Raw genomic sequence first — 21,231 nt, forward strand, 5'->3', positions numbered from 1 at the left:
GCACAATTTCCAATTTTATTGACATCATTTAAAAAGAAAAAGGAAAAAGAAAATTCATGGATACCTCACCCCATTTCGGGTAAAAAGGGTTTGGCTGAGTTGGTTTTTGATGCTCTTTCAATTGAGAAAGAGTTGGAGTAGTGTTTGTGGAGGAAAATAGGACACCTCCCCTGTTGCGTAGGTAATGGAAAACACTGGAAAATCCCTAATGTAATGGTATTGTTTCAAACTGGAAATGATCATAAAAAGAGTAGACAACTAAAAGAGTTTAATCGAGATTTGTGTTGGATTGAGTGGTAAGGTATCGAATTTGATTTTTATTATTAAAATAATTGTCTCTCACTTTAAATTTAATCAGAATCTAATATAACTACAAATAGTGTAAGACTTAAAAAAAACATAATAAACACCGATTTTAACAAAAATTATCTAGATTGGTTGTTCCACCAAATGTTTGTAGTTTCTCAATACAAATTTTGTAGGTAAAAGTATGTATGTAAATTTGGTTGTTGATCCCGTCTTTTTTTTTATTCGGTAGAAGGTTGTACAAAGTGTTAATTAAGATGTTAGGAGGATTGGAGAAGGGTAACTAAAATAATAATAGAAAAAAAGCTATACATGTAATGTAGGTGAAGTGTAATCTAGAAAATGCAGTCGAGGAGCAGAGGCCGTGATAATATTTATATAGATACAGTAGTGTGATGAATGGAGATGAGTCACGAGACCTGTCCAACTTTACATTGTTTTTAATTAATGAAGTTGGTTAAGAGGAGAAGCATGACACAACGTCTTTGAAAAAAAAGGGAGAAAAGCCAAAGTGTTTTGAGATCACATGCAGGTGGGCACTGGCAAAATGTTGCCACTCTCACATGTTACCTCCTCTCCTAAATTGCTCTTCATACTATATGACTAGGCATCTTAAGAATGGGAAAACAAACTGAAATCAAAGAATTTGAGACTAGACTCGTTGTATAAAAAAATACGTTTTTTGAATAAATAAATCTTTCTCTCTCTGTAGTGGTGGAGAAGTAACTCCATGTGAGATCATCACAAGTACTGGCTCAATGTCAAAGGTAAGAACTAAGAAGCACCATTTCTCTGTTTTGCGGATAAGAGAGGCGTGGAATGGAATGATGTATGGGTTAATAGAGAGTCCACCAAATCTGACTAAAATATTTTTAAAAAAAAAAGAAGAGGAAAAGGTAGGCAGTGTTGAAAAGCCATTTGTCCGTGAAAACGGGTTTTTGAGATATAGAGGGACTGATGGTGATGACTGATGACGAGTCGCCTCATCTCAATCTGTAAGAGAGGAATGGAAGGCTTCAGTTTGGCCTCCATACCATAGAATCATAATGACTGTAATATCGGACTAAGAAACCTGTAAAAGAAAAAGAGGTTCATAAGGGTTGGGTTGTGCTTCCTTCCCTATTCCTTTGCATGTGAAAAGCACTACTACTACCCCCACTGCTTGGAGTTGGAGAGAGACGCTACCTGTCCTTTTCTTCAAGGATTTGCTCAGTTATTTGTTCTTAACTGGATGCTGCTGCTACCGCCTTTGATTTCTTTCCCACTGCTACATCACCTTCATTTTCTCTTGCTTTTATTTTCATGTCATCCCATCCATCCATATATTATATCGTCTATCTACTTTGATTGAGCAAAAGAAAAAGGGCTACTTAGCCCTTTCTCCATTAACTTTTGTATGGCCTCTACCCCAGATATGACCATACTACAACTGTTCACATCGTATTCGTTTTTAATCAACACGATGATGATATTAGCCTTCCTTTTTCTTCAATTATTATTATCAATACTAATCATGAAATTAAACAAAAAAATTATGGTGCAATTCATTAGGCTGTCGAACCAAGGATGAGGTTAATGGCGTAGGAAGAAATTACGAAAGCTGCCACAAAACCAATTGGATTGGACTCGGAATTTTAGTTAAACAAATTCGAAGTAGAGACTGGAGAAAGATATAACTGCAAACTTGGGTTGGGCCCAACTCAACAATAGTTTAGTAATATGTTGTAGACTTCAGTTGTTGATTATACGACACAAAGGCCTAGTTCACCTGAGTCCAATGGACATTTTTTTTCCTTTTGGTGTTCTTCATTTCACTGCAAGTATTCTCAACTAGGACCCCTTCTAATTTTGTAAAGCTGCCAGACAGGAATCAAATTAAGGAAATTTTATCACTCCACTCCAAAACCAGCTTACATAGGAAAATTGAAATTAACAATTTTAAACTACTGTGATTGGATTCCATGCAACTATTTCTTCAACAACACATGCATAAACTAAGAATATGCAAAAAGCTTAGTTCAAAACAAATTAAGACCCCTTCCCAACAGGATAGCCTTACATCAGTGGTGCAAGGAAGGGTACAAAACTATGCAGCCTGGAATCCAATATATATTTCCTTCTTGTAAGAAAACTGGTCTCTCAAGGTCAAGGTAACCATTTCATCTGGCAGGATGTTAGAATTAGGTTTCAATCATAGGCTCAGGACCAGACTGATCGTTCTGGGACCTACTCGACTGTCGTACAGAGTTGAAAAGAATGTCTTTGATGACCTAGAAGTATAAAAAGGTTAAAACTAGATGTCATAATCAAGTCATGGATAAACTAAGAATATCTAAGTTCTAAGAATCTGGAAAAGCAAAGTCACCTGTGACATTAAACCATGGACTTGCTCCACAGTTATCTTTGCACTATCTCTAGTAATCTTAGCAAGCTGAGATTCTTCCTGCAACTAATAAGTGGGTATCCACATTGCATTCATTGAAAGAAAGATAAATTATCCTGAAAAACAGCTCGAGCATACAAAATAACAAAAGAAATCATACTGACCTTCTTTCGAGGGGGTCCTAGTGGGCCAATGCGAGAGTGAGCCAGTTGGTTCTCTGCTTGCTCCAGCTTTTCAGCTGCAAGATGGAATAATGTGACCAAAATAAACAACCAAGAACTAAGCCACAAATACAATTTCATGTGCAAACAAGAAACTATACTATCCATGCAACAACATTTTTTCCTCCAAACTGAAACAAGAAAAGATGAGTTACCTAAATCTGAAATTTGTCCTGCAACATAATCTCCATTACCCAAGAGAGGTGAAGAAGAAAGGGTGTTTACCCAGTACTTATTCCATAACAGATCCAGGAGGTGACAATCAAGTGAGGACTTGAAATAAGTGATGTCCAATGCATAATACTGCAGAAAAAATAAACAACAAATTAATGAACAGTGAGAGGACAAGCACTCTCAAAAATTAAGGCTAATTGAATTTCATAATAACCTGTTTACAGTGCACACCAAAGTCTTCAATCTTATTCAGAGGAATGGTCTGATATTCAGAGATAGGATCATCAGGAGGCTTATATCCTTCAGGGTATGTCCTGAAAGCTCCAATCTCGACTTTTCCAGCGGAAACAGTCCTTGTTGGGTCAATTACAACCGCCAGGAAGGGCTCCTGGAACTGCTGGTTAAGCATTTGGGTTGAAACATCAATACCGGACAGCCAGCATCCATACCCGGGATGTGAATGGTACCATCCAACAACATTTTCCAATCGCCCAGCCTACAAAATAAAACAATGAACATTCTTCTTAAGAGATGATTTTATAGCCAACATTACCTTGTTTCCTGACACATGGGATTAACTAACAACACACAGCAATTACGTAAACAATGATACAAATACATATAACTGCAAGGATATAATTGAAAACCATCTAGTTCAACTCAAATTAAATTAACAGTTATTTTCCTTCCAGAATCTAGACGTTGCAACGACTGTGAGTAATTAACTCTTCGCAATGAAGGGAAAGGATACTCATAAAAGCACACGCTTATTTTACTTTGTATTTCCGTCTCCGGACATAATTATTAACTCTACCGTTTGTCTTGCCTAGGTTTAAATACTTAAGTTCCTGAGACTGAGCTGATTGAAGGTTTCAATAATACCGGATATAAAGCGAAATCAAAAGGAGATTAAAAGAAAAACCTGCTTGTTGGTCTGGGAATAATCGACCATATACTCATAGGCATCCGCCTGAGCGTTAACCCTAGTCTCAGTGCCTTCAACAGGCAAAGCAAAGGCGTCCATGACAATGATAGCATCGCCGTCGGTCTTGCCTTGCATCAGCCCCATCACCTCTATGGTACCACCAGATCGGGCGTGGACAACCATCTTAAGGAGAGCGAGCGCAGAGATCTTAACGCGCTTGAAGTAGTGAGGATCATTGGCCCAAGGCTTCTCTTGCTGGAACTTGGCTTGAGCCGCCTCGTCGTAGTAGAATATAGAATCCGATGAAGGGTCAGGTGTCTCGACGGTAAGTATATTGTTTTCTAGTTCCCATGTTTTCTGGGCTATGGCAGAATCCATTCTTGTTCTTCAAATTCTCTCTAACTGAAGCACCCCAGGCTTAGGTTTTAATTTTATAGGTATCAATTATCAAGCACCGAGAGGAGAAAACTGGAGAGAGAGAGGGATGGATTAAAAAAAACCATCGCCATTCGCCACCCTCCCCTAGGATTGAGGCCCATTACGACACTGTTCGGCAGTTATTGGGCTTGGCCTTTAATTCTGGCTCCACAATACTGGTTTGGTGGCTCACTGATTATATAATTTCCTTTTAATTATCCTGCTTCATAAATGTAATGAAATAAAAAAAAAATACCAAGGCATAGAATTTTTGTTGTAATGCATATAAATTTTATAAAAAACATCAATGTGCTTATTGATTTTATGGTACATGTATAATTAAACAGATGTTTGCACGTACAGAATGAAGATAGAAGTACTTAATGCATTGCGCATCTGACACCTAAAACTTCAATATGTATGATAAGTAACACGATTTTGAGGCAAACAAACTATAAAAATCAATTCCTAAACTGAACTTCTGAAACCTAAATCTCAGCCATCTTAGACAGCTAAAAGACAGGTTGGTTCGAAACCGCATTTGTCGGTCTTCATACAGCTTTACAAGTGTTGTCTGTCACACAGGTCATTTTACAGTTAGCTAGCTACATACATGCATGACATAGCATCATCTGCCTCGTCCTCTGCCTCTCCTGTTATATCTGCTCACTTTCTTTCCCTGCTGCTGCGGCTTCTTCTCTATACCAGAGTTGCTTTTGCCTGCCAAGTTGCCTTCTGATATTAGCGCATTCTGGTTTTGTGGTGAACCTTCAAACGGCATGCTCCAACTGTGTTGGGAACCAGAGGTGGCAGCATCAGTTTCGTTTACCATTGGCACCTCCATAGACTCCTCACACAATGGCTCACACTTCACCTCTGCCACAACTCTAAATGCATTGTCATGTCCACAACCAACTGCCTTGTCCTCCTTGCTGATAATCGGTGTATGATTTTTCTCTTTATCCACTTCAGAAGACATACTGAAAAGAGGGAAAACTAATTAAACAAAACTTAATCAAAACTATACAAGACTAAACTGTTCAGGTTAAAAGCTAGCAGTAGCTGTATTACTTGGATCCTGAAGGGAACCCGTTGGCACTGCTTATTCCAGCAACTTCATTTAATGTCCAAAAGTTTTTATCTTCTACTTGTGATTCTGCAGGTTATGTTTACAAGCAGGCAGTAGGCTCATTAGAAACTAAGCATTAAATAACAGACCATTTCCACCCCTCTCCTTCCTCTAAATGTTGCAAATAAACACCCAAACAATATAAATAGAATCTTTACAGTTGAGACTCCTCCAAGATATTTTATCTTCCGACCACTTTATTTGAACCATGCAAACTAGTAGATTTTACTTTTAGCGAATGTGATGTGAGCCAAGAAGAGTTAAATTGGGTAGTGACACAACTCAGTAAGCATCAAGTGAAAAAACTCAAATAAGTAGTTTCTTACCCTGAAGAGTTCCTTCCTTAGTAGAGCCAAATGGTAGGAACGAGCTGTTGGATTCCTTTAAATGATTGCCATCAGGAGCAACAACATCACTGTGACATAAATAGATTAAAAGTTACAAGAAAAATGACCAGTGACCAGTTCACGGGGTTTTTTTTTTTTTTGGGGGGGGGTTAACGGGAATTGTAGACCAACCTATGTAATTCAGTCTTCATATCTACTGTTGATTGAAGTCTCTGTCCCATGTCTAAAGTCACATTTGATGTCAAAAATCTCACTGAGAAACATTTTATGTAGGAAAAGATTTATAAGCGACAACGACTATAAAAAGGAGAGAAAAATTGAATGAAGTGCGGCTGCAATTACCACAATGGAAAATGGAATGTCTTAATCACAAATTCATTAGATATAGAGAGAATCTGAAGTTCTAAAAAATAAAAATCCCTCTTTTGTTTTGAGCTACTGGGAGATCTTGCAGGAGACCGTAACCCATCAATTTCAGCAAATAGGATACCGCATGCTCTGTTTATGTCCATGAATCAGTAATCATAAATTCATGAATAACAGAACTGCAGTGGAGGTACCCCATACTTTCCTACTTTTATTCATGACCAAAAGCATGAATGCAAATTACTGGAAAATGACCAAGTCAGGACACCTGCAAACACCTACTAATCAAATCACCACCCACAACTTTTTCATGAGAAAAAATAAATTTGACGAGATAAGTTATATTTTAGGTGAAAGTTAGAAACTTGTAGTGCCTGGATAGAGTACAATTTGGAGTCTACTGATACCTTTTAATCTTTATCTATCTCTAGTATAATCCTAACCGAAAACTTTTAAATGAACAGGATACGCATTTCACTGGATGCTAAAAAGTAGCTTCAAGTCCAACCTACATCCTGAATTATTTAATTTCCTTATAACATGCTGGTACACAACTATAGTTCCGGTTGTAACTGTCTTTCCTAGAGTTAATAAAATAATGGTCATAATGCAGTATAAGTTGATAAGAGACAATAAATGAAAGACAGGCTGCAAGAGTACCTTTTTTCACCTCAATGCCTTGAATTGCTTGCATAACCTTTGCAAGAAAAAGAATAATAATATCAAACACCATACAACTTGATTAATAAAATGAATCATCAACAAACTACTCCATAAAAATAATGGAAAGATTTTGTTTATAATCTAAGGGCATAAATATCGGCATAACTGTACAATTAAAGATGTTTTGACAAGCTCCATGTAAGCTTCATCTTCCACTATTAACATACCTGGTCTTGTTCACAACCAAAAATAGCTGGTCTTGGTAAAGCATCATTATGAAATGCATCTTGTACAAGTTGTGAAGCTGAAAGGACAAAGGAGGAGAGCTAATGTCTTTGATTTTCATCACCTAGAAACTGAACAGACTAGCTGAATTTTGAAAATCAGGAAACACTAGCTGATGACAAAAACTGCACCTGGTTTTGCAGCCAAGTCTATAGGTGCATCTACTGGCCTTTTAGAGCTCTGTGACTTATCTTTCTCAGCAGGTCCAAAGTTATTGGAAACTATAGAATCAGGACCATTTTTATGCTCCAACGGAAATGAAGACCAATCAATTTTTGAGGATGATAGAGTCCTCAGCATTTCTTCTGTTGCTTTAGATCTCACTTTTCGTATTTCATCTTGGATGTTCCATGAGCCAGTGGCAGGAGAATCTCTTTTCCGCTGCAATCATGTTAAATATATAAGAAGCAAATTAAATCATAACCAAGGGAAAAAAGGAACTGCACATAGTATCACTCTTACACCCACAGCACATGTACATTATTCATACAGAAGCATAAGCACATGCATCTTTTCTTATCCAGTAAACAAAGTTTCAATAGCCTCAGGTTAGGGAAACCTGTATTTTTTTTTTTATTTATAGAAGAAGAAGACCATCAGTGGTCTTAGGACCTATTAGTCCACATAAGAATTCCCAGCTTTATCATCTAATAACATCTTCCTAACATTATTCAAAGGCAACTCAAATATGACTAACTCTAAAGCATTTTCAGGACATGTTTTTGCTATATAATCAGCTACCATATTAGCAATTTAAATTCCTTTCTGATATGATCACAATTCAGGGAAAAAAACAAAAGAAAAAGAGAAGCTTATCCCCAAAAGCAATTGCAAAAGTAACGCAAAAGGTCAGCTGGAAACTTTTATCATGTCCACTATGATCAAATCACATGTTATACGCCGAAGAAGCCAGAATAGCCATCAATCTTCTTACATGTATTTGAATAAGATACATACGTGAATCATGAAATAAATTCATACATAGGAATAAGCATATAACAGCACCTTGGATGAGTACAAAAAATTGCCTCCAATTGAATATGGTGATGGATATCTAAATTCAATATTGTTTTTAGAAGGTGTTGCCCATGGAGGACAAGTTCGCATGTATGACTTGGCCATGCGCACAGGTGATCCCTCTTCACCTTCAACATCCTGCAGCAATAGAACTTACTGAGATAGAAATGGCCATATTTTTGCACTAATGTAATATTCAGACATCAACAACTTTAATTTTTAGTTTCCTTCAAAAGCAGTGGTGTGGTGTTAAAATCAGTACTCCACTAAAGAACTATGCAAAAAGGAATGACATCACTTTTCATCATTGCCTTCACGGTTAAGTGTGAGTAAATTATGAAACCAAACAACTGGCACAAGTGCCCATTATAAGAAATTGACATGTTTAAGAAAAATAAATTCTAGAGTTAGGGAGAAAAAGAATAGAACTTTTATGGTCAAACGGCTCATATATTCAAACCATCCCAGCATACATGTTAAGTGTTTTTTCCTTATAAGATCTCCCAACAATCATTAAGCACAGGAAGCATCTATATGTATATATTGGTAATTTATAACAAATGAAACCAGGTTAATTTGAGGTACAGGAACCACAAACTTCATACAGACATATGGACATAAATGTATTCAGCAAGGGACGTAAATAACACATGAAAAGACATCAGCTTAAAATTTATGTGAAAACAGAGGTCGAGCACAGTTTCAATCCACAAAGCAGAAAGAGATAGCACAGAACGAAGATGAGAAGGAGAAGGAGAATAAAAAGAACATTCAGCATAAAACATATGAGGCAAGAAACACATTAAGGCATATCAGCTTAAAAGTTGTACAAAGAGAGAGGTAGAGGAAATTCTTCAAAGCTGAAAGGTGGTGGCAGATAATCAATGACCAAAGGGAAAGAAAAAGAACATTCAGCATAAGTTATAGGTTATATGAGACAAATTGGGTTAAGTAATATCACACAGCTTTACTCAAGAAGCTAGCATCATTGATGAAACAGGCAGTATCATGGCGATAATATAATAAAAGCCCTCATGACTTTTCACTTCCAATTTTTCCTTCTAAGAAAGAATCCACAAGACAAGAGCATCATAGGGAAAAAGAATTACAAACATGTTTCAATGTAACATAATTCAGAGCAGAGGTCCCGTGATGCATTTCTGACTTCTTCATCTCTAACAACTTTTTTGCCTCCAAAACAGCTGTGCTGCAAAAATCATGAATTTCAACATCTGAAAAACAAGCAACACAATCAGTCAACTATTATTGATGAGAAATTCATCCTTGAAATTTGGTGTCTCTGAAGTTTATGAAAGCTGTACTACTTCCACCTGTTCTATCAGGCATTTCATTTAGTCTACCAAACCCCAAGCCACTGGTCGATGGGGAATCCATAACTCTTGACTTGATAATATCTGTTAGTTTATCACACTCTTGCCTGGTCAAAATAGCATCCATTCAAATCTTAAAGTCAAACTATGCTTATGGGACATATAAATGTGGGATAACCAGTTAAAACGCATAATCAATTAAAAAATGTCCATGAGAAGTTTGACAAAGAATTAAACCCTGAAAATGTTATAATATACATGCATTACTAGGTGTCAATCACATATTTACGAGCAGAACACCTTATGGAGGAAGAAGAAAAGGATTAAAGCAGACAAAATGCTCAAATAAGAAAATTAAGTTCTTACCTTGAGAAAGACTCCTGCATGAGAAGCTGCTCTATCAGACGCTTGAGTTCTTTCTTTCCTGCAAAAGACTGGGGCTCTCTCTGATTCCCCGCAAAGGAACAACTAAGGCATCCTCTAAGATAATTATAATCAACACTTGTGTCAAGAATGTCTAGATACATGCTACCATGACAAGTAAAATTAGTGAAAAGAAAAATCAAGAAATTAGCATCAAATTTACCAGTATCACCACAAAGTTTTAAGAGAAAAATCAAAGTTCCTTTTGCAGCATGACGCAAAGCATAAAGGGTAGCACGCTTACATCTTCTATTGTATGAACCCCTTGAGATGAGACTTCCTGATCGTCGTTGTCGTGAGTGCCATCTGCACCCAAAAATATTTTTAAATTAAATTAACAAACATAACTGCTAGTCGTGCACTGCTACCTGAGGAAACAAAACTTTTTCAGAAGCATAACAGTCTAGCAACATGGATTGTTTACCTCCCCCTATGTTAATCTATTAGCCTCTTTTTCTATTGAAAAGAAATACGCTAAATTATCATTTAAAAAGTTAGGGCCACTGTGAAAAAGGACAAGAAAGATGAAGACAGCCTCAACAATAAAATTACAATACGTAGCATCCTTGGAAACACGTACCCGTAAAGCAATTGGCTTGCAAAGCAAAGCATTTCGCAGAAGTGAAGCATAGCACAATCAAAATTAATACTAACGTTATCGCCTGCAGACATGCTAGGCTCCGATTTTGATTAAGAAAAAGGCTACTTACTTTGATTATAGAGATGCAAAAAGCTACCCAGATATAATTAAACTGAAAGTAGAAAGGAAATAAGCGGGAAAAGCCGCATTCTGAAAAATAAATATATGTAAAAGGTGTAGATGGAACCTGAACAGGAATCGCATTCTGAAGATGAAGAGGAGGAGGAGGAGGACTCAAAGCCGAAAACGGAGGCGAGCATCCGGCTGGCACCATTGACAATGGCTCGAGTGGGAGGAAAAATGTGCCTGGAGATCCAATTAGGGTTATCCAGAGTTGAATTGAGGTCCATTTCGGCACCCGATTGGGAGTCTTGGCATGGGGCAGCTCCAGAAACGGTGGCCATATTGAAGGATGAAACAAAAGCTGGTGTTCGTCAGGCTCAGGTCATGGCGATTTGATTCGATCCATTTCGGGTTGTTCTTTCTTTTTCTTGAGTGATCAATAACCGTTATTTCAAAATTCAGTTGGCCAAAAATTTCAATCATTATCATATTTTCGGAGAGGGACTGGAAATGAATTGGGTGGTTAAGAATTAAGATTTCAGAATATAAGAGCAGAGTTATGTTTACCTTTATTGCAAGGTTAAGGGTGAAGCCCATCTAACCACTGGAATTAAACCCAATTCGAGTGGAACGAAAAAGTAACAGCACAAGCCCAGCCCATAAGGTTTTGACTCATAGTCGCAGTATTTTTATTTCTCTCATCTCATCTCAGCGCATTCGTCATTAGCTGAGCCGCCTCAACCTCACCGTGACCGTCACCGACTTTGAGAAAGGGCTTCCTACGTGGTAATATATTTGGCAACCCTAATACCAGCCCTCTATTTCTCAAACCCTAAACTCCAGTTTTTAAGATAGTTGTTATTGATCAAAATAAAATTAGGAGATGCCGGGTCTAACCTGCAACGCATGTAACAAAGAATTCCTGGACGATGCAGACCAGAAGCTTCATTACAAGTCTGATTGGCATCGCTACAATCTCAAGCGCAAGGTCTTTTTTTTTCTTTTTAATTTGATATGGTATCTATGAAAACCTTTCATGTTGTGAAGTTCCCTCTTTTTGTTATTTGTTTTGTGCATAAGTGAACAAATATTCCCTTCATCTTAACCACATACATGGTCTTATGTTAGGAGATAGTAGTAAATAATTATGTTAATGCTTGAAAACCTCTCTCCACGAATAATAATTTATGTGATTTTATGTTGTGGTAAAATGAATTAAATCAGGTAGCTGGAGTTCCGGGAGTGACGGAAGCTCTGTTTCTGGCAAGACAATCGGCACTTGCTCAAGAGAAAGAGAAGCAGAATGAGACCCCCATGCTTTACAGTTGTGGTGTTTGTGGCAAGGGCTATCGAAGTTCCAAGGCTTATTCTCAGCATCTCAAGTCACGAGCCCATATCATGCAGGCTTCTCAAGGGACCAATCACCCTCAAGAGGTGAAGGCAATTATCAAGCCACTTCCTCGTCGAACCGTGAACAAACCTCCCCAACCCAGGGATAGAAATGATGATGAAAGCCAAGATGAGTGGGAGGAAGTTGATCCAGAAGAAGAGTTGGTTGGTCAGGCTGCAAATTCTTTAACCCATTTGAATGTTACTGAGGATGGAGCTGGTAATGAAATGGAAGAAGAAGAAGAGGAGGAGGAGGAGGAGGAGCTAGATCCATGCTGTTGTTTTATGTGCGACCTTGACCATGATACCATTGAAAGTTGCATGGTTCACATGCATAAGTTACATGGTTTCTTCATACCTGATGTTGAGTATTTGAAGGACCCAGAAGGCTTGCTCACCTATCTTGGCCTTAAGGTACCCAAATTGTATATATGTTTTTGTTTTGACTGAATGTGTTATATTATCAAAATTTTGGTCTGTTCATTGTTGTGTCTCAGGTTAAGAGGGATTTCATGTGTCTGTATTGTAACGAAAGGTGTCATCCTTTCGCTAGCTTGGAAGCTGTTAGGAAACATATGGCAGCCAAAGGTCATTGCAAGGTGCATTATGGTGATGGTGATGAAGAAGAGGAAGCAGAGTTGGAAGAATTCTATGATTATAGCAGCAGGTATGCATCTCATTTTATCATTTTATACATATATATTAAGTTGTCATTGCTTACTATTTTATTTCGTTTGAAACAGCTACGTGGATGAGAGTGGGAAGCAGTTGGTTGCAGCTGGTGATACAGGCAACTCAGTAGAACTTGTCGGTGGTTCAGAGCTTGTTATAACCAAAAGAAGTGATGAGGGAATATTGAGTAAAACACTTGGTTCCCGAGAATACATGCGCTACTATCAGCAGAAGCCTCGTCCATCACCTGCAAATAACATGGCCATTACAGCTGCCTTGGCCTCAAGGTCTGTTTTCACTCTCGCCAAGTTTTCTAGTCTAGATCATCTGTTATAGAAATTGCAACTGCAACCCAACTGAAGTTCTTTGCGTTTCAATAATAATATATAGTAACGAGAGAATTCTGCTTTGGTTTTCAGGTACAGGAGTATGGGCATAGCAACCGTGCAGTCAAGAGAGCAAATGGTGAGAATGAAAGTGATGAAAGCAATGAATAGAGGGGGTGTGGAGGCAATGCGTACAAAAGTTGGCATGAAGAATAATGTCATTCGGAACTTGCCCAAGAATGTTCCGTATTAGTCAGCACATGGGTTATCCTTCTCAGCATTATTATATTGTAAATGTTGAGAACATAGCACTTTTTTTAATTTTGCTTGTACTGTCCCTAGTAAAATCTAAGATGTTATGTAGGCTGTTTGAAATGAAAATGGAAGTAGATGGAGGACTCGCAATACAATACAACGGATACAATTGGTTGATTTGCTGAAAAGTGATATTAGGTAATTTGTTCATATTGGTGAATGTTCTTGTGATTTTTGCTTTGCTTGCTAGGAGACCAAACATTTCGATAGTTAAATGGAAAATGGATTTTAGATGCATAAGCCTGCACACCCCAGTGCACAAAATGAATTGCCTTTTACTCATTTTATAATCACTGTCAGCCTTGAATTAGTACACAACCGTCTTCAGTCTTAGCTTCAAACTATACCAGCTCCTCAACTATTCGGGTCACGACCCCTACAGCAACTGTTCTTCCTAATGTTCTAAGAAACACCCTTCCAAGGGCTTTACATTTCGAGAACATTTCAATGCAAATTGATTCCTGCAAAACCAACTGAAAGTAGAACCATGTCAAACCCATTTTGCTTTGCAATTATCAGGAAAAATGACTCAAATAAACCAGCTAGTAGCAATAACATGGATCTCCCAACTTACCTCAATAACTGCACTCTGCTTAGCAACAATACAGCGAGGTGCTTTCTTTGTGACTTTCCCAGTCTTTGAATCAAGCAATAATGATATCCTTGCAACTCTTGCAGCTTCCTTTGCATGGTGTGCATAAAACTCCAACTGATTATTCCATTTAGATTTCAGATTGTTTAGTTAAACCATAACATTTCAGACAAAAAAACTAGACGACAAAATGTACAGTGGTAAGCTTGCCTGAGAACCCATTAAAATTGGTGTTGCACCATCCAGAACAAGCACCTTCAACTCCAAATGTCTTGCAAATGCAACTGGAAAATCAGGATGACACAACACACCACCAGCTATCACATGATTTCCATCTATCCCGTGCAGGTTGATAGCTACATTATCTCCAGCTCTTGCAATTGAACAAGTTTGGGAATCACGCTCTAAGGAACGCACGGTTGCTATATCTGCAGATGGCATGACTAAAACCTACAATCATACACAAAGAATTATGGTTACGGATGGTATACATGCTATTCTATCAGAACCAGAAATTCATATCATTGGGCACCAAAAAGGAACTATTGGACAGGCAATCTTAATCAATAAAGCACACCAAGATAGGAAAATGGGTTCAAACAACTCGAGCAACTCTTTTATTGGGAGGTAACATATTATCCCCACAAAAACAATAACCTGTATCATCACAAAATGGCATACCTTTGATCCACTTCGAACAGCTCCAGCCTCTAACTTGCCACAGGCAGACACCTGCCCTTGTGAAGATTTTATAACATCACATATAGGCATAAGTAGGGGCTTTGAAAAATCTCTGCTAGAAGGCTGGAAGGAATCAATTGCATCTAATAGATAAGGTCCATGATACCTGCATAAAAATTACCAAGTTACTTCTACAATATTTGCACATCAATGGGAATTCTGACACGTTTTTTCACCATGCAGTATCACCATCAGCGATATAAATTTTAATTACATTATTACCATAGAACCCTGTAACATAAATATATATCTTATCTTATGTAATGACCATCAACATTTTAAATCTTGTAGTTTAAAGTCAAACATGGCATGCCAGTTTGAACTTAAATGAGCACGCTTATCAGTGAACAAGAAGTTCCATTCAATGAGAAATACAACAGATAATAAAAAGATGGACCATACATTTAGAGCAGTAGGAACTTAACAAGCTGCTACACTCTTCATAGCACTAGGGGCAGACCATCTCTCCTACATTGCGCGACCAGGATAACAGAATGCTATCACAAATTGGCAATACATGGACAGGAAACAACAAATTCAACTACAACTTGGAGATGATAATCATATTTCTCAGGACATATACATCTAATGAAAGCAGGGTGGGGCATTGATATATCAGAATTTGGCAGAAGCTTAGCACCTTAACCAAGCCTAGGTTTAGTTTCACCTATACCATGAAAAGCCACAATTGAAGATCTGTTAGAGACTATTTTTGCTCTTTTTTGTGCTCAACAGCGACTGTGCAATATGTGAACTCCAAAAGCAATCTCAAATACATGCAAGAAGAAACTCACCAGGATAGACGAACATCAGAAGGTGCAACTACTAAATTCTGATTCTCAACAGCGCTTAGCGGAATCCATGTGACTGAGGAATCCTTAAAGTCACAAGAGCGGAGAAATGTCCCAAGCTGTGATTTTATCAAATCAAATCGATCCTTAGAGTACTCTACAGCATCCATCTTGTTAACTGCAACTATAATTTGATCAACACCAAAACTTCTGATGAGTTGTGCATGCTCCCTTGTCTGTCCCTTTGTGCCATCCATACCAGCTTCAAATGAACCAATAGAAGCATCTATAACAAGAATTGCAGCATCAGCTGGTGTTGCCCCAGTTATCATATTTGGAACAAAATCTTTGTGCCCTGGGGAGTCAAGGACAACAACATGATATCTTTTTGAATCCAAATAAGTTACAGCCACGGTCATGGTGACTCCCCTTTCCCTTTCTTCTGCACTCTCATCCAATGCCCAAGCATAAGCAAAGGATCCTTTTCCCTAATTGAGAATAAACACATATATAATCAGATTAGGGACTTGAATTCACATCCAGACTCAGAAAATAGTCAAGAAATTACCTGCAATTTGGACTCCTTTTCATATTTGTGCATTTCTTTTTGGGATATTCGTCCCAAAAGGTGAAGCAGTCTACCAGAGAGTGTTGATTTTCCAGAATCAACATGCCCAACCTAAGATATGAAGAGTTATATCATTACCATGTTAAAATAACAAATAATAACACCAAAAATTTAAGATTTTTTGGCCCAAACTTAAATTGTAACTTACAATTGCAAGATTTAGTTGAGTCAGTGAACCTTCTGCTTTTTCAGGGAACATCCACTTTTCAGGCTTATACTGTGCACGTGAATTTGCTTTTATATCTTTTGAGTTCCCAGATTTAGCACCCAAAGTCATGTTTTTCAGATTACTAGTGAGATATCCCTCACCTCCATGCGTTAAAGAGCTTCCATCTTCCACCATATCAGTTCTTTCTTTTGGCATCAATGATGATGAGCTTTGACCACTAGAACACAAATTATTAGAAACACTTCTTCCATCTGAATCTTCAACTCTGCCTTTTGCCATTGAAGCAGAAGATTTATCTGAAGCTTTGAAACCTGATGATGGATTGATTTCTAGATTCTTTGAGAAGATAATCCCACCGTGCTTGTCTTTTCCTGTTGAGTCATGTGAGCTATCTGAACTTTTAGCACTTGATAGTACTTTAACTGCCTCATTCTTCCCAACCCCACTAGAGGGAGCTCTGGAAGATTTAAAGTCAAAAATCTTGGCTGCAAATGAATGGCAGCATAGAAAGAAGATAAGACAAAACTTTAACTTGGTAAAAAGGAAAAAGCTTTCCACAAAATGCGGTCACTGTCTAGGTCCATTTCAGAGATTTTGAACTTTAATGTACAACCACACTCTTAGAATGCTAAAACTATATACATAACAGAAAATCAGCATCTATTTAGAATACAGGCTTGCATTAATGCATATCAAGATGCAGAGAGATATAATTCAAGTGTGGTCCTGATTCATTGCAGCAACAACAGGTATTGACAGCAGTACACAGGTATTAAGTGACCTGCTGCAACTTAAAAGAATTCATTCTAATTTGAAATCGGCATAGTTAAATGGTTCAGAATAATGCAAAGACACATGAATTGTACTAATTGAAAAACAACAGTCCTTTAGTTCCTTTAATGCCAAGTACAGAAACAATTAGGGAAAGATTTCAACATAACCGATTGCAATAGCCACATGATACCTTTTGAATGCTGTGCAGATGAATGCAGACCATTGGAAACCAAGTCATCTGGAGATGGAACATCAAACTTAAAAGGGGCTGTATCATTAAAGCATGTATGGTTAGAATATACAATTGCAAGATGCATCAAGCACTATATTTCAGAAGTAAAGCATTAAAATGACTCCCAAAGGAAGCTACCAGCAGAAGAAATAATTATAAGGAATTTTAAATTAAACTAAATGTTTCTACTGTTTGGAACAGCATATTTTCAAATTTAAGTAACACCTTTGATACTTATCCGTTTCCAGCCTTAATATGTCCAGACCTATATTAATACGGTAATGGGTAGGAGAACTATAAGCCTTATGAAATTCATGAAATTGTCCTTGGTTATTCCCAAGCATGTGGAAGTTATTGTTCTCTTTCACCACAAAATCATCATTCTGTTGTTGAGAATCTACTTCTTTTTTGGACATCTGATGCGGCCTTGATGCGAAAAGAGACTTGGCCATAATAGATACTCCAGAAACTTTGCATATGCCATGAACTGCATGAAAGGGATCTAATCTATAAAAGGTCCCACCAATGTAAAAAGGAGCCTAGGAAACAAAGAACAATATGTACTGGACATCCAAACATTCACAAGTTATATGTTAAATAACTTTCTAAAGAAAGTGAAAACCTGTGCATCCAGGTTTAACTAGGAAGTGACAAGAGGAACCAGGAGAGTGGAGACAGGAGTGAATGGAAGAGAAAAAAAAAGAATTATGCTATCACATTGAATAAGAACAAAGAGCAGCTCATCCTCCTACACTTGATACAAATAGCAACATCAATAGGTCAATTGCAATTGTGATGCACACCTGTTCTCTTCTCATCATAGGTGCCATTACTGACTGATGGACTGCGAAGAATGCCACAAATATCACATGATGACATGGTATCATCATTATCATAAGTACAAACGGAGCAACGCCACACACCACGTTTGATAGTGTCTTGCAGAGAAGGTTCTTTCACTGTTTTAAGAAACAAATAGCATTAAGTCTGGAAGCAGAAAGAAAAATGTATAATTTCCGTTAACCATTTTTCTCAGTATCAATTTATCCACATCTTATTGAAACATAGAGCTAACTAACAAAATTAGCAAGGTCACCTAAACGGTATCTCATCATAAAGCTAAGATGTAATAAGAAAAAAGAAAAAAGAGGGAAAAAAGTTCACTCACCATTTTCTTCTACATCATATCCATAGTCGTAGTCATCAAAATCATCATCATAACCATCATCATAATCAATTCCACAATTAACTTTTCGAGGCATTGTTCTAGCACCCAAGAAGCAAACAGCTGTTTCAATCAAATATGGAACAAGTTCACGAAGAGAACTTAAAGTCTAATAAGCTAAGCAAAGAGTCACGTATGCAAAATAGTAGGAGGAATGCATGGGGAAATGAAATCAACCTCTAATTGATACTAAGATCAATACTTACAAGAAAAAGGGACAACCTTCCTTGACCTAAAAATAAAAAAGTTGATAACTGGAAAAAGCCATAGTAGAATGAATTTTATTCTTCAACGTAATTGTCCCTCCCACATCAATGAAAAGGCTGAAGCCGCACTGCACAACAACCCAAATCCAATCTAGTTCACCGAGCAACCAAAATTAAAACCCAACTCCGCTAAGCAGAGAATCGAATATCTAACTTAGTTTAGGAGTGAGATTAAAATGTTTTAAAGTGAAAATTAAACATAAAAAAGCTCAACAGTTTTTCCCGTGTCATAGTTTAGTTAGTGCAATTTTTGTCAGCAACGAAACAAAAAGTAGGTAGGCAAAAAAATTGGGATTTCTTTTTCTTTTTGAAAATTGCCTCTGCATTTATTTTGATTAGGAAGAATCACAATGGTTATAAATTTCATGGAATTTGACCACCCCAAACATTATGCTGAGTGTTTACCATTTAGTGAAAATAAGAAACTGAAATTGGAGAGCCACTTTCAATTATCCTAAAGAAAACATTTAATTTAGTTTCGATTATTTATATTAAAGAAAAATAAAATGGAGGAGGAAGCAAAGCAAGCTACCTGATTGAAGCTAACGAAAGCGGTGGGGAGGGAAATGCTCTGTTTCTTCTCTTCTCTTCTCAAAGCTATGATTGCCCGCCAGCAACTGCAAAGATGCTTGTTTTCGATTTCTTTTTCTTTTTTTTACTAGTATTTGTTATTTTGGGGCTAAATTGAAAGCTTTTAGGATATTTCAGGGAAAATTGAAACTTCAACAATTACTTAGACAGGGACTTCAAAATGGATCGAATTTTTCTTCTCTCTTGGAGTGATTTGAATAGTTAGTATAAGTTTTGTTTGATTCGATTTATATAAATTATTGATATGCAATATTATGTAAATAATTATATTTGTTTAATATAAAATTATAATATTGATATTAAAGTAAGTTTCAAACTTTTTATGACGAAAATTAGTTGTTACAGATCTTTAAAAATTAACTTTCAATTATAAATTTATGAATTATTATCGATTGAGTCTAAACTTGATTAACATAACATTTGTTGCTTATGTAGGAGAGTGTGGATTTGAGTGCGTTAAAACGCATTGTTTTTTTATTTACGAGTTGAGAAAAGATTATTGGTACCAATCGTAAGTCGATATCTCATTCAAGTCATATACCTTTTGATATCAATTTATAAGTCATACTAAATATGTATTAATTAATTATCATTTTGAATATTTAAATTGTATTTGTTTTCTATGAATTAATATTAATTAATTAATTTTGTAGATTGTCTAACAAAATACATTTAAATCTAAAAAGCTTTGGTTCCTGTTATTTGTTTATTATAATTATTTTTTTAATGATATTATATATTATTTGAATGTTAATACATTTTCTCTTCTTTAATTTATATTAAAATATTTTTATGGTATTATGTGCTATTGGTTGTGTACAACAATTAATTGTTATAAATGTATTTTCAATTCATTATATTCTTAATAATTTTGAAAATATTTTAATTATGTTTACAATATAACTTATGTATTACAAAAAAAAATAGTTTTCATTTAATGTTAAATGCTTCAGTTATAAATAAATTATAGCATCTTCTTATTTATATAATAAGAAATGTTAATTAGATTAAATGTGCATATACTATATAAAATATTCATGATTCCTTCAACATCTTTATATAATAAATTATATTTACTTACAATGAAATTTTTAATTAAAAATTTTATTTTTTTCATATTTTTAATTCAATTATTTTTAGATTTTAATTTCCTATCAAAATTTGCACAATCAAATCATTAATTTAAATGATTTATTTTCTTATATTTTACCTTAAATATATATAATTTGAATATATATCATTCAATTACATGAAAGGTAATAAAATGTTAATTATTATTGTAATAGGCCAATTTAGTCAAGGCTCACAAAAAATAAATAAATCCAAAATAATAAAACAAAGTCCAAGTCCAGTCCAAAATTATATCATTTGGCCCGATCAGAATGGCCCATTACTTGAAAAGGTTGAAGGTCCATCTACAAGCTTGACACATATGGAAACATAATCTTCAAGGATATGCAATCTTAGCCGTTGATGTAATTGATCTGTACCGTTGGATTTGGGGAGGCTCAACTATAAATAGAGATCTCTCCCTTCATTGTAAAAACACTTAGTTTGGGAACAATAATAATTTTTAAGAGCATTCACTCAAATTTCTCTCTCTTGCGTTCTTATTTTCTATGGCTTGTTCTTGTTTTGTTCTTCGTTCATCTTCGTTTCTTTTTAAGTTGCTTTCATTTGAGTTGGATTTTGGTAGAGGAATTTCGTTGAATCTTCATATTGTGAGAGTTAGGCTGACTTAAGTTTTTTTTTAACCTTTTTTATTTATCTATTTATTTGTTTAATCATTAATTATTCTTTTACTTTTATTCATTTATTTATCCATCAACT

The 21,231-nt window shown here is 36.2% G+C and overlaps 4 protein-coding genes across 21 annotated transcripts; 1 reads left to right on the forward strand and 3 right to left on the reverse strand.

Moving 5' to 3' along the window:
- Positions 1-2,181: 2,181 nt before the first annotated feature.
- On the reverse strand, positions 2,182-4,519 carry LOC107906771 (COP9 signalosome complex subunit 5a). 2 transcript variants are annotated; one of them, XM_016833877.2, is made up of 6 exons: positions 4,007-4,519; positions 3,299-3,580; positions 3,066-3,213; positions 2,854-2,927; positions 2,672-2,755; positions 2,182-2,576 (listed from the first exon to the last, which is right to left on the reverse strand). In XM_016833877.2, exons 1-6 carry the CDS (start codon positions 4,385-4,387, stop codon positions 2,487-2,489), a joined length of 1,059 nt encoding a protein of 352 aa, XP_016689366.2. In that variant the 5' UTR covers positions 4,388-4,519; the 3' UTR covers positions 2,182-2,486. The 2 variants fall into 2 exon arrangements, with proteins under 2 accessions (XP_016689366.2, XP_016689367.2); XM_016833878.2 differs by having other exon boundaries at positions 2,672-2,749; positions 4,007-4,518.
- Positions 4,520-4,716: 197 nt separating this feature from the next.
- LOC107906769 (protein KAKU4) lies at positions 4,717-11,228 on the reverse strand. 3 transcript variants are annotated; one of them, XM_016833874.2, is made up of 13 exons: positions 10,815-11,228; positions 10,232-10,293; positions 9,931-10,010; positions 9,565-9,671; positions 9,347-9,465; positions 8,222-8,371; positions 7,348-7,597; positions 7,159-7,235; positions 6,929-6,965; positions 6,074-6,155; positions 5,882-5,970; positions 5,498-5,582; positions 4,717-5,406 (listed from the first exon to the last, which is right to left on the reverse strand). In XM_016833874.2, the coding sequence occupies exons 1-13, from the start codon at positions 11,029-11,031 to the stop codon at positions 5,055-5,057; spliced, it is 1,707 nt and encodes a 568-aa protein (XP_016689363.2). In that variant the 5' UTR covers positions 11,032-11,228; the 3' UTR covers positions 4,717-5,054. The 3 variants fall into 3 exon arrangements, with proteins under 3 accessions (XP_016689363.2, XP_040949209.1, XP_040949210.1); XM_041093275.1 differs by having other exon boundaries at positions 4,717-5,422; XM_041093276.1 differs by lacking the exon at positions 5,498-5,582.
- Positions 11,229-11,357: 129 nt separating this feature from the next.
- On the forward strand, positions 11,358-13,542 carry LOC107906770 (cytoplasmic 60S subunit biogenesis factor REI1 homolog 1). 2 transcript variants are annotated; one of them, XM_016833876.2, is made up of 6 exons: positions 11,358-11,476; positions 11,571-11,678; positions 11,915-12,493; positions 12,577-12,746; positions 12,823-13,038; positions 13,171-13,542. In XM_016833876.2, exons 2-6 carry the CDS (start codon positions 11,574-11,576, stop codon positions 13,328-13,330), a joined length of 1,230 nt encoding a protein of 409 aa, XP_016689365.2. In that variant the 5' UTR covers positions 11,358-11,476; positions 11,571-11,573; the 3' UTR covers positions 13,331-13,542. The 2 variants fall into 2 exon arrangements, with proteins under 2 accessions (XP_016689365.2, XP_016689364.2); XM_016833875.2 differs by having other exon boundaries at positions 11,373-11,678.
- Positions 13,543-13,647: 105 nt separating this feature from the next.
- On the reverse strand, positions 13,648-19,599 carry LOC107906768 (HBS1-like protein). Of its 14 annotated transcripts, none has more exons than XM_016833868.2 (13): positions 19,343-19,599; positions 18,751-18,878; positions 18,488-18,607; positions 18,123-18,278; positions 17,585-17,806; positions 17,278-17,355; positions 16,293-16,798; positions 16,085-16,195; positions 15,520-16,004; positions 14,666-14,831; positions 14,195-14,434; positions 13,967-14,101; positions 13,648-13,865 (listed from the first exon to the last, which is right to left on the reverse strand). In XM_016833868.2, exons 3-13 carry the CDS (start codon positions 18,579-18,581, stop codon positions 13,734-13,736), a joined length of 2,325 nt encoding a protein of 774 aa, XP_016689357.2. In that variant the 5' UTR covers positions 18,582-18,607; positions 18,751-18,878; positions 19,343-19,599; the 3' UTR covers positions 13,648-13,733. The 14 variants fall into 14 exon arrangements, with proteins under 14 accessions (XP_016689357.2, XP_016689358.2, XP_040949203.1 ...); XM_016833869.2 differs by having other exon boundaries at positions 18,751-18,901; positions 19,343-19,595; XM_041093269.1 differs by having other exon boundaries at positions 16,293-16,684; positions 18,488-18,585; positions 19,343-19,579.
- Between the last annotated feature and the right edge of the window lie 1,632 nt (positions 19,600-21,231).

Source organism: Gossypium hirsutum, chromosome D05 (assembly GCF_007990345.1).
Source record: "Gossypium hirsutum isolate 1008001.06 chromosome D05, Gossypium_hirsutum_v2.1, whole genome shotgun sequence".
In the NCBI taxonomy this organism is placed as follows: Eukaryota; Viridiplantae; Streptophyta; class Magnoliopsida; order Malvales; family Malvaceae; genus Gossypium; species Gossypium hirsutum.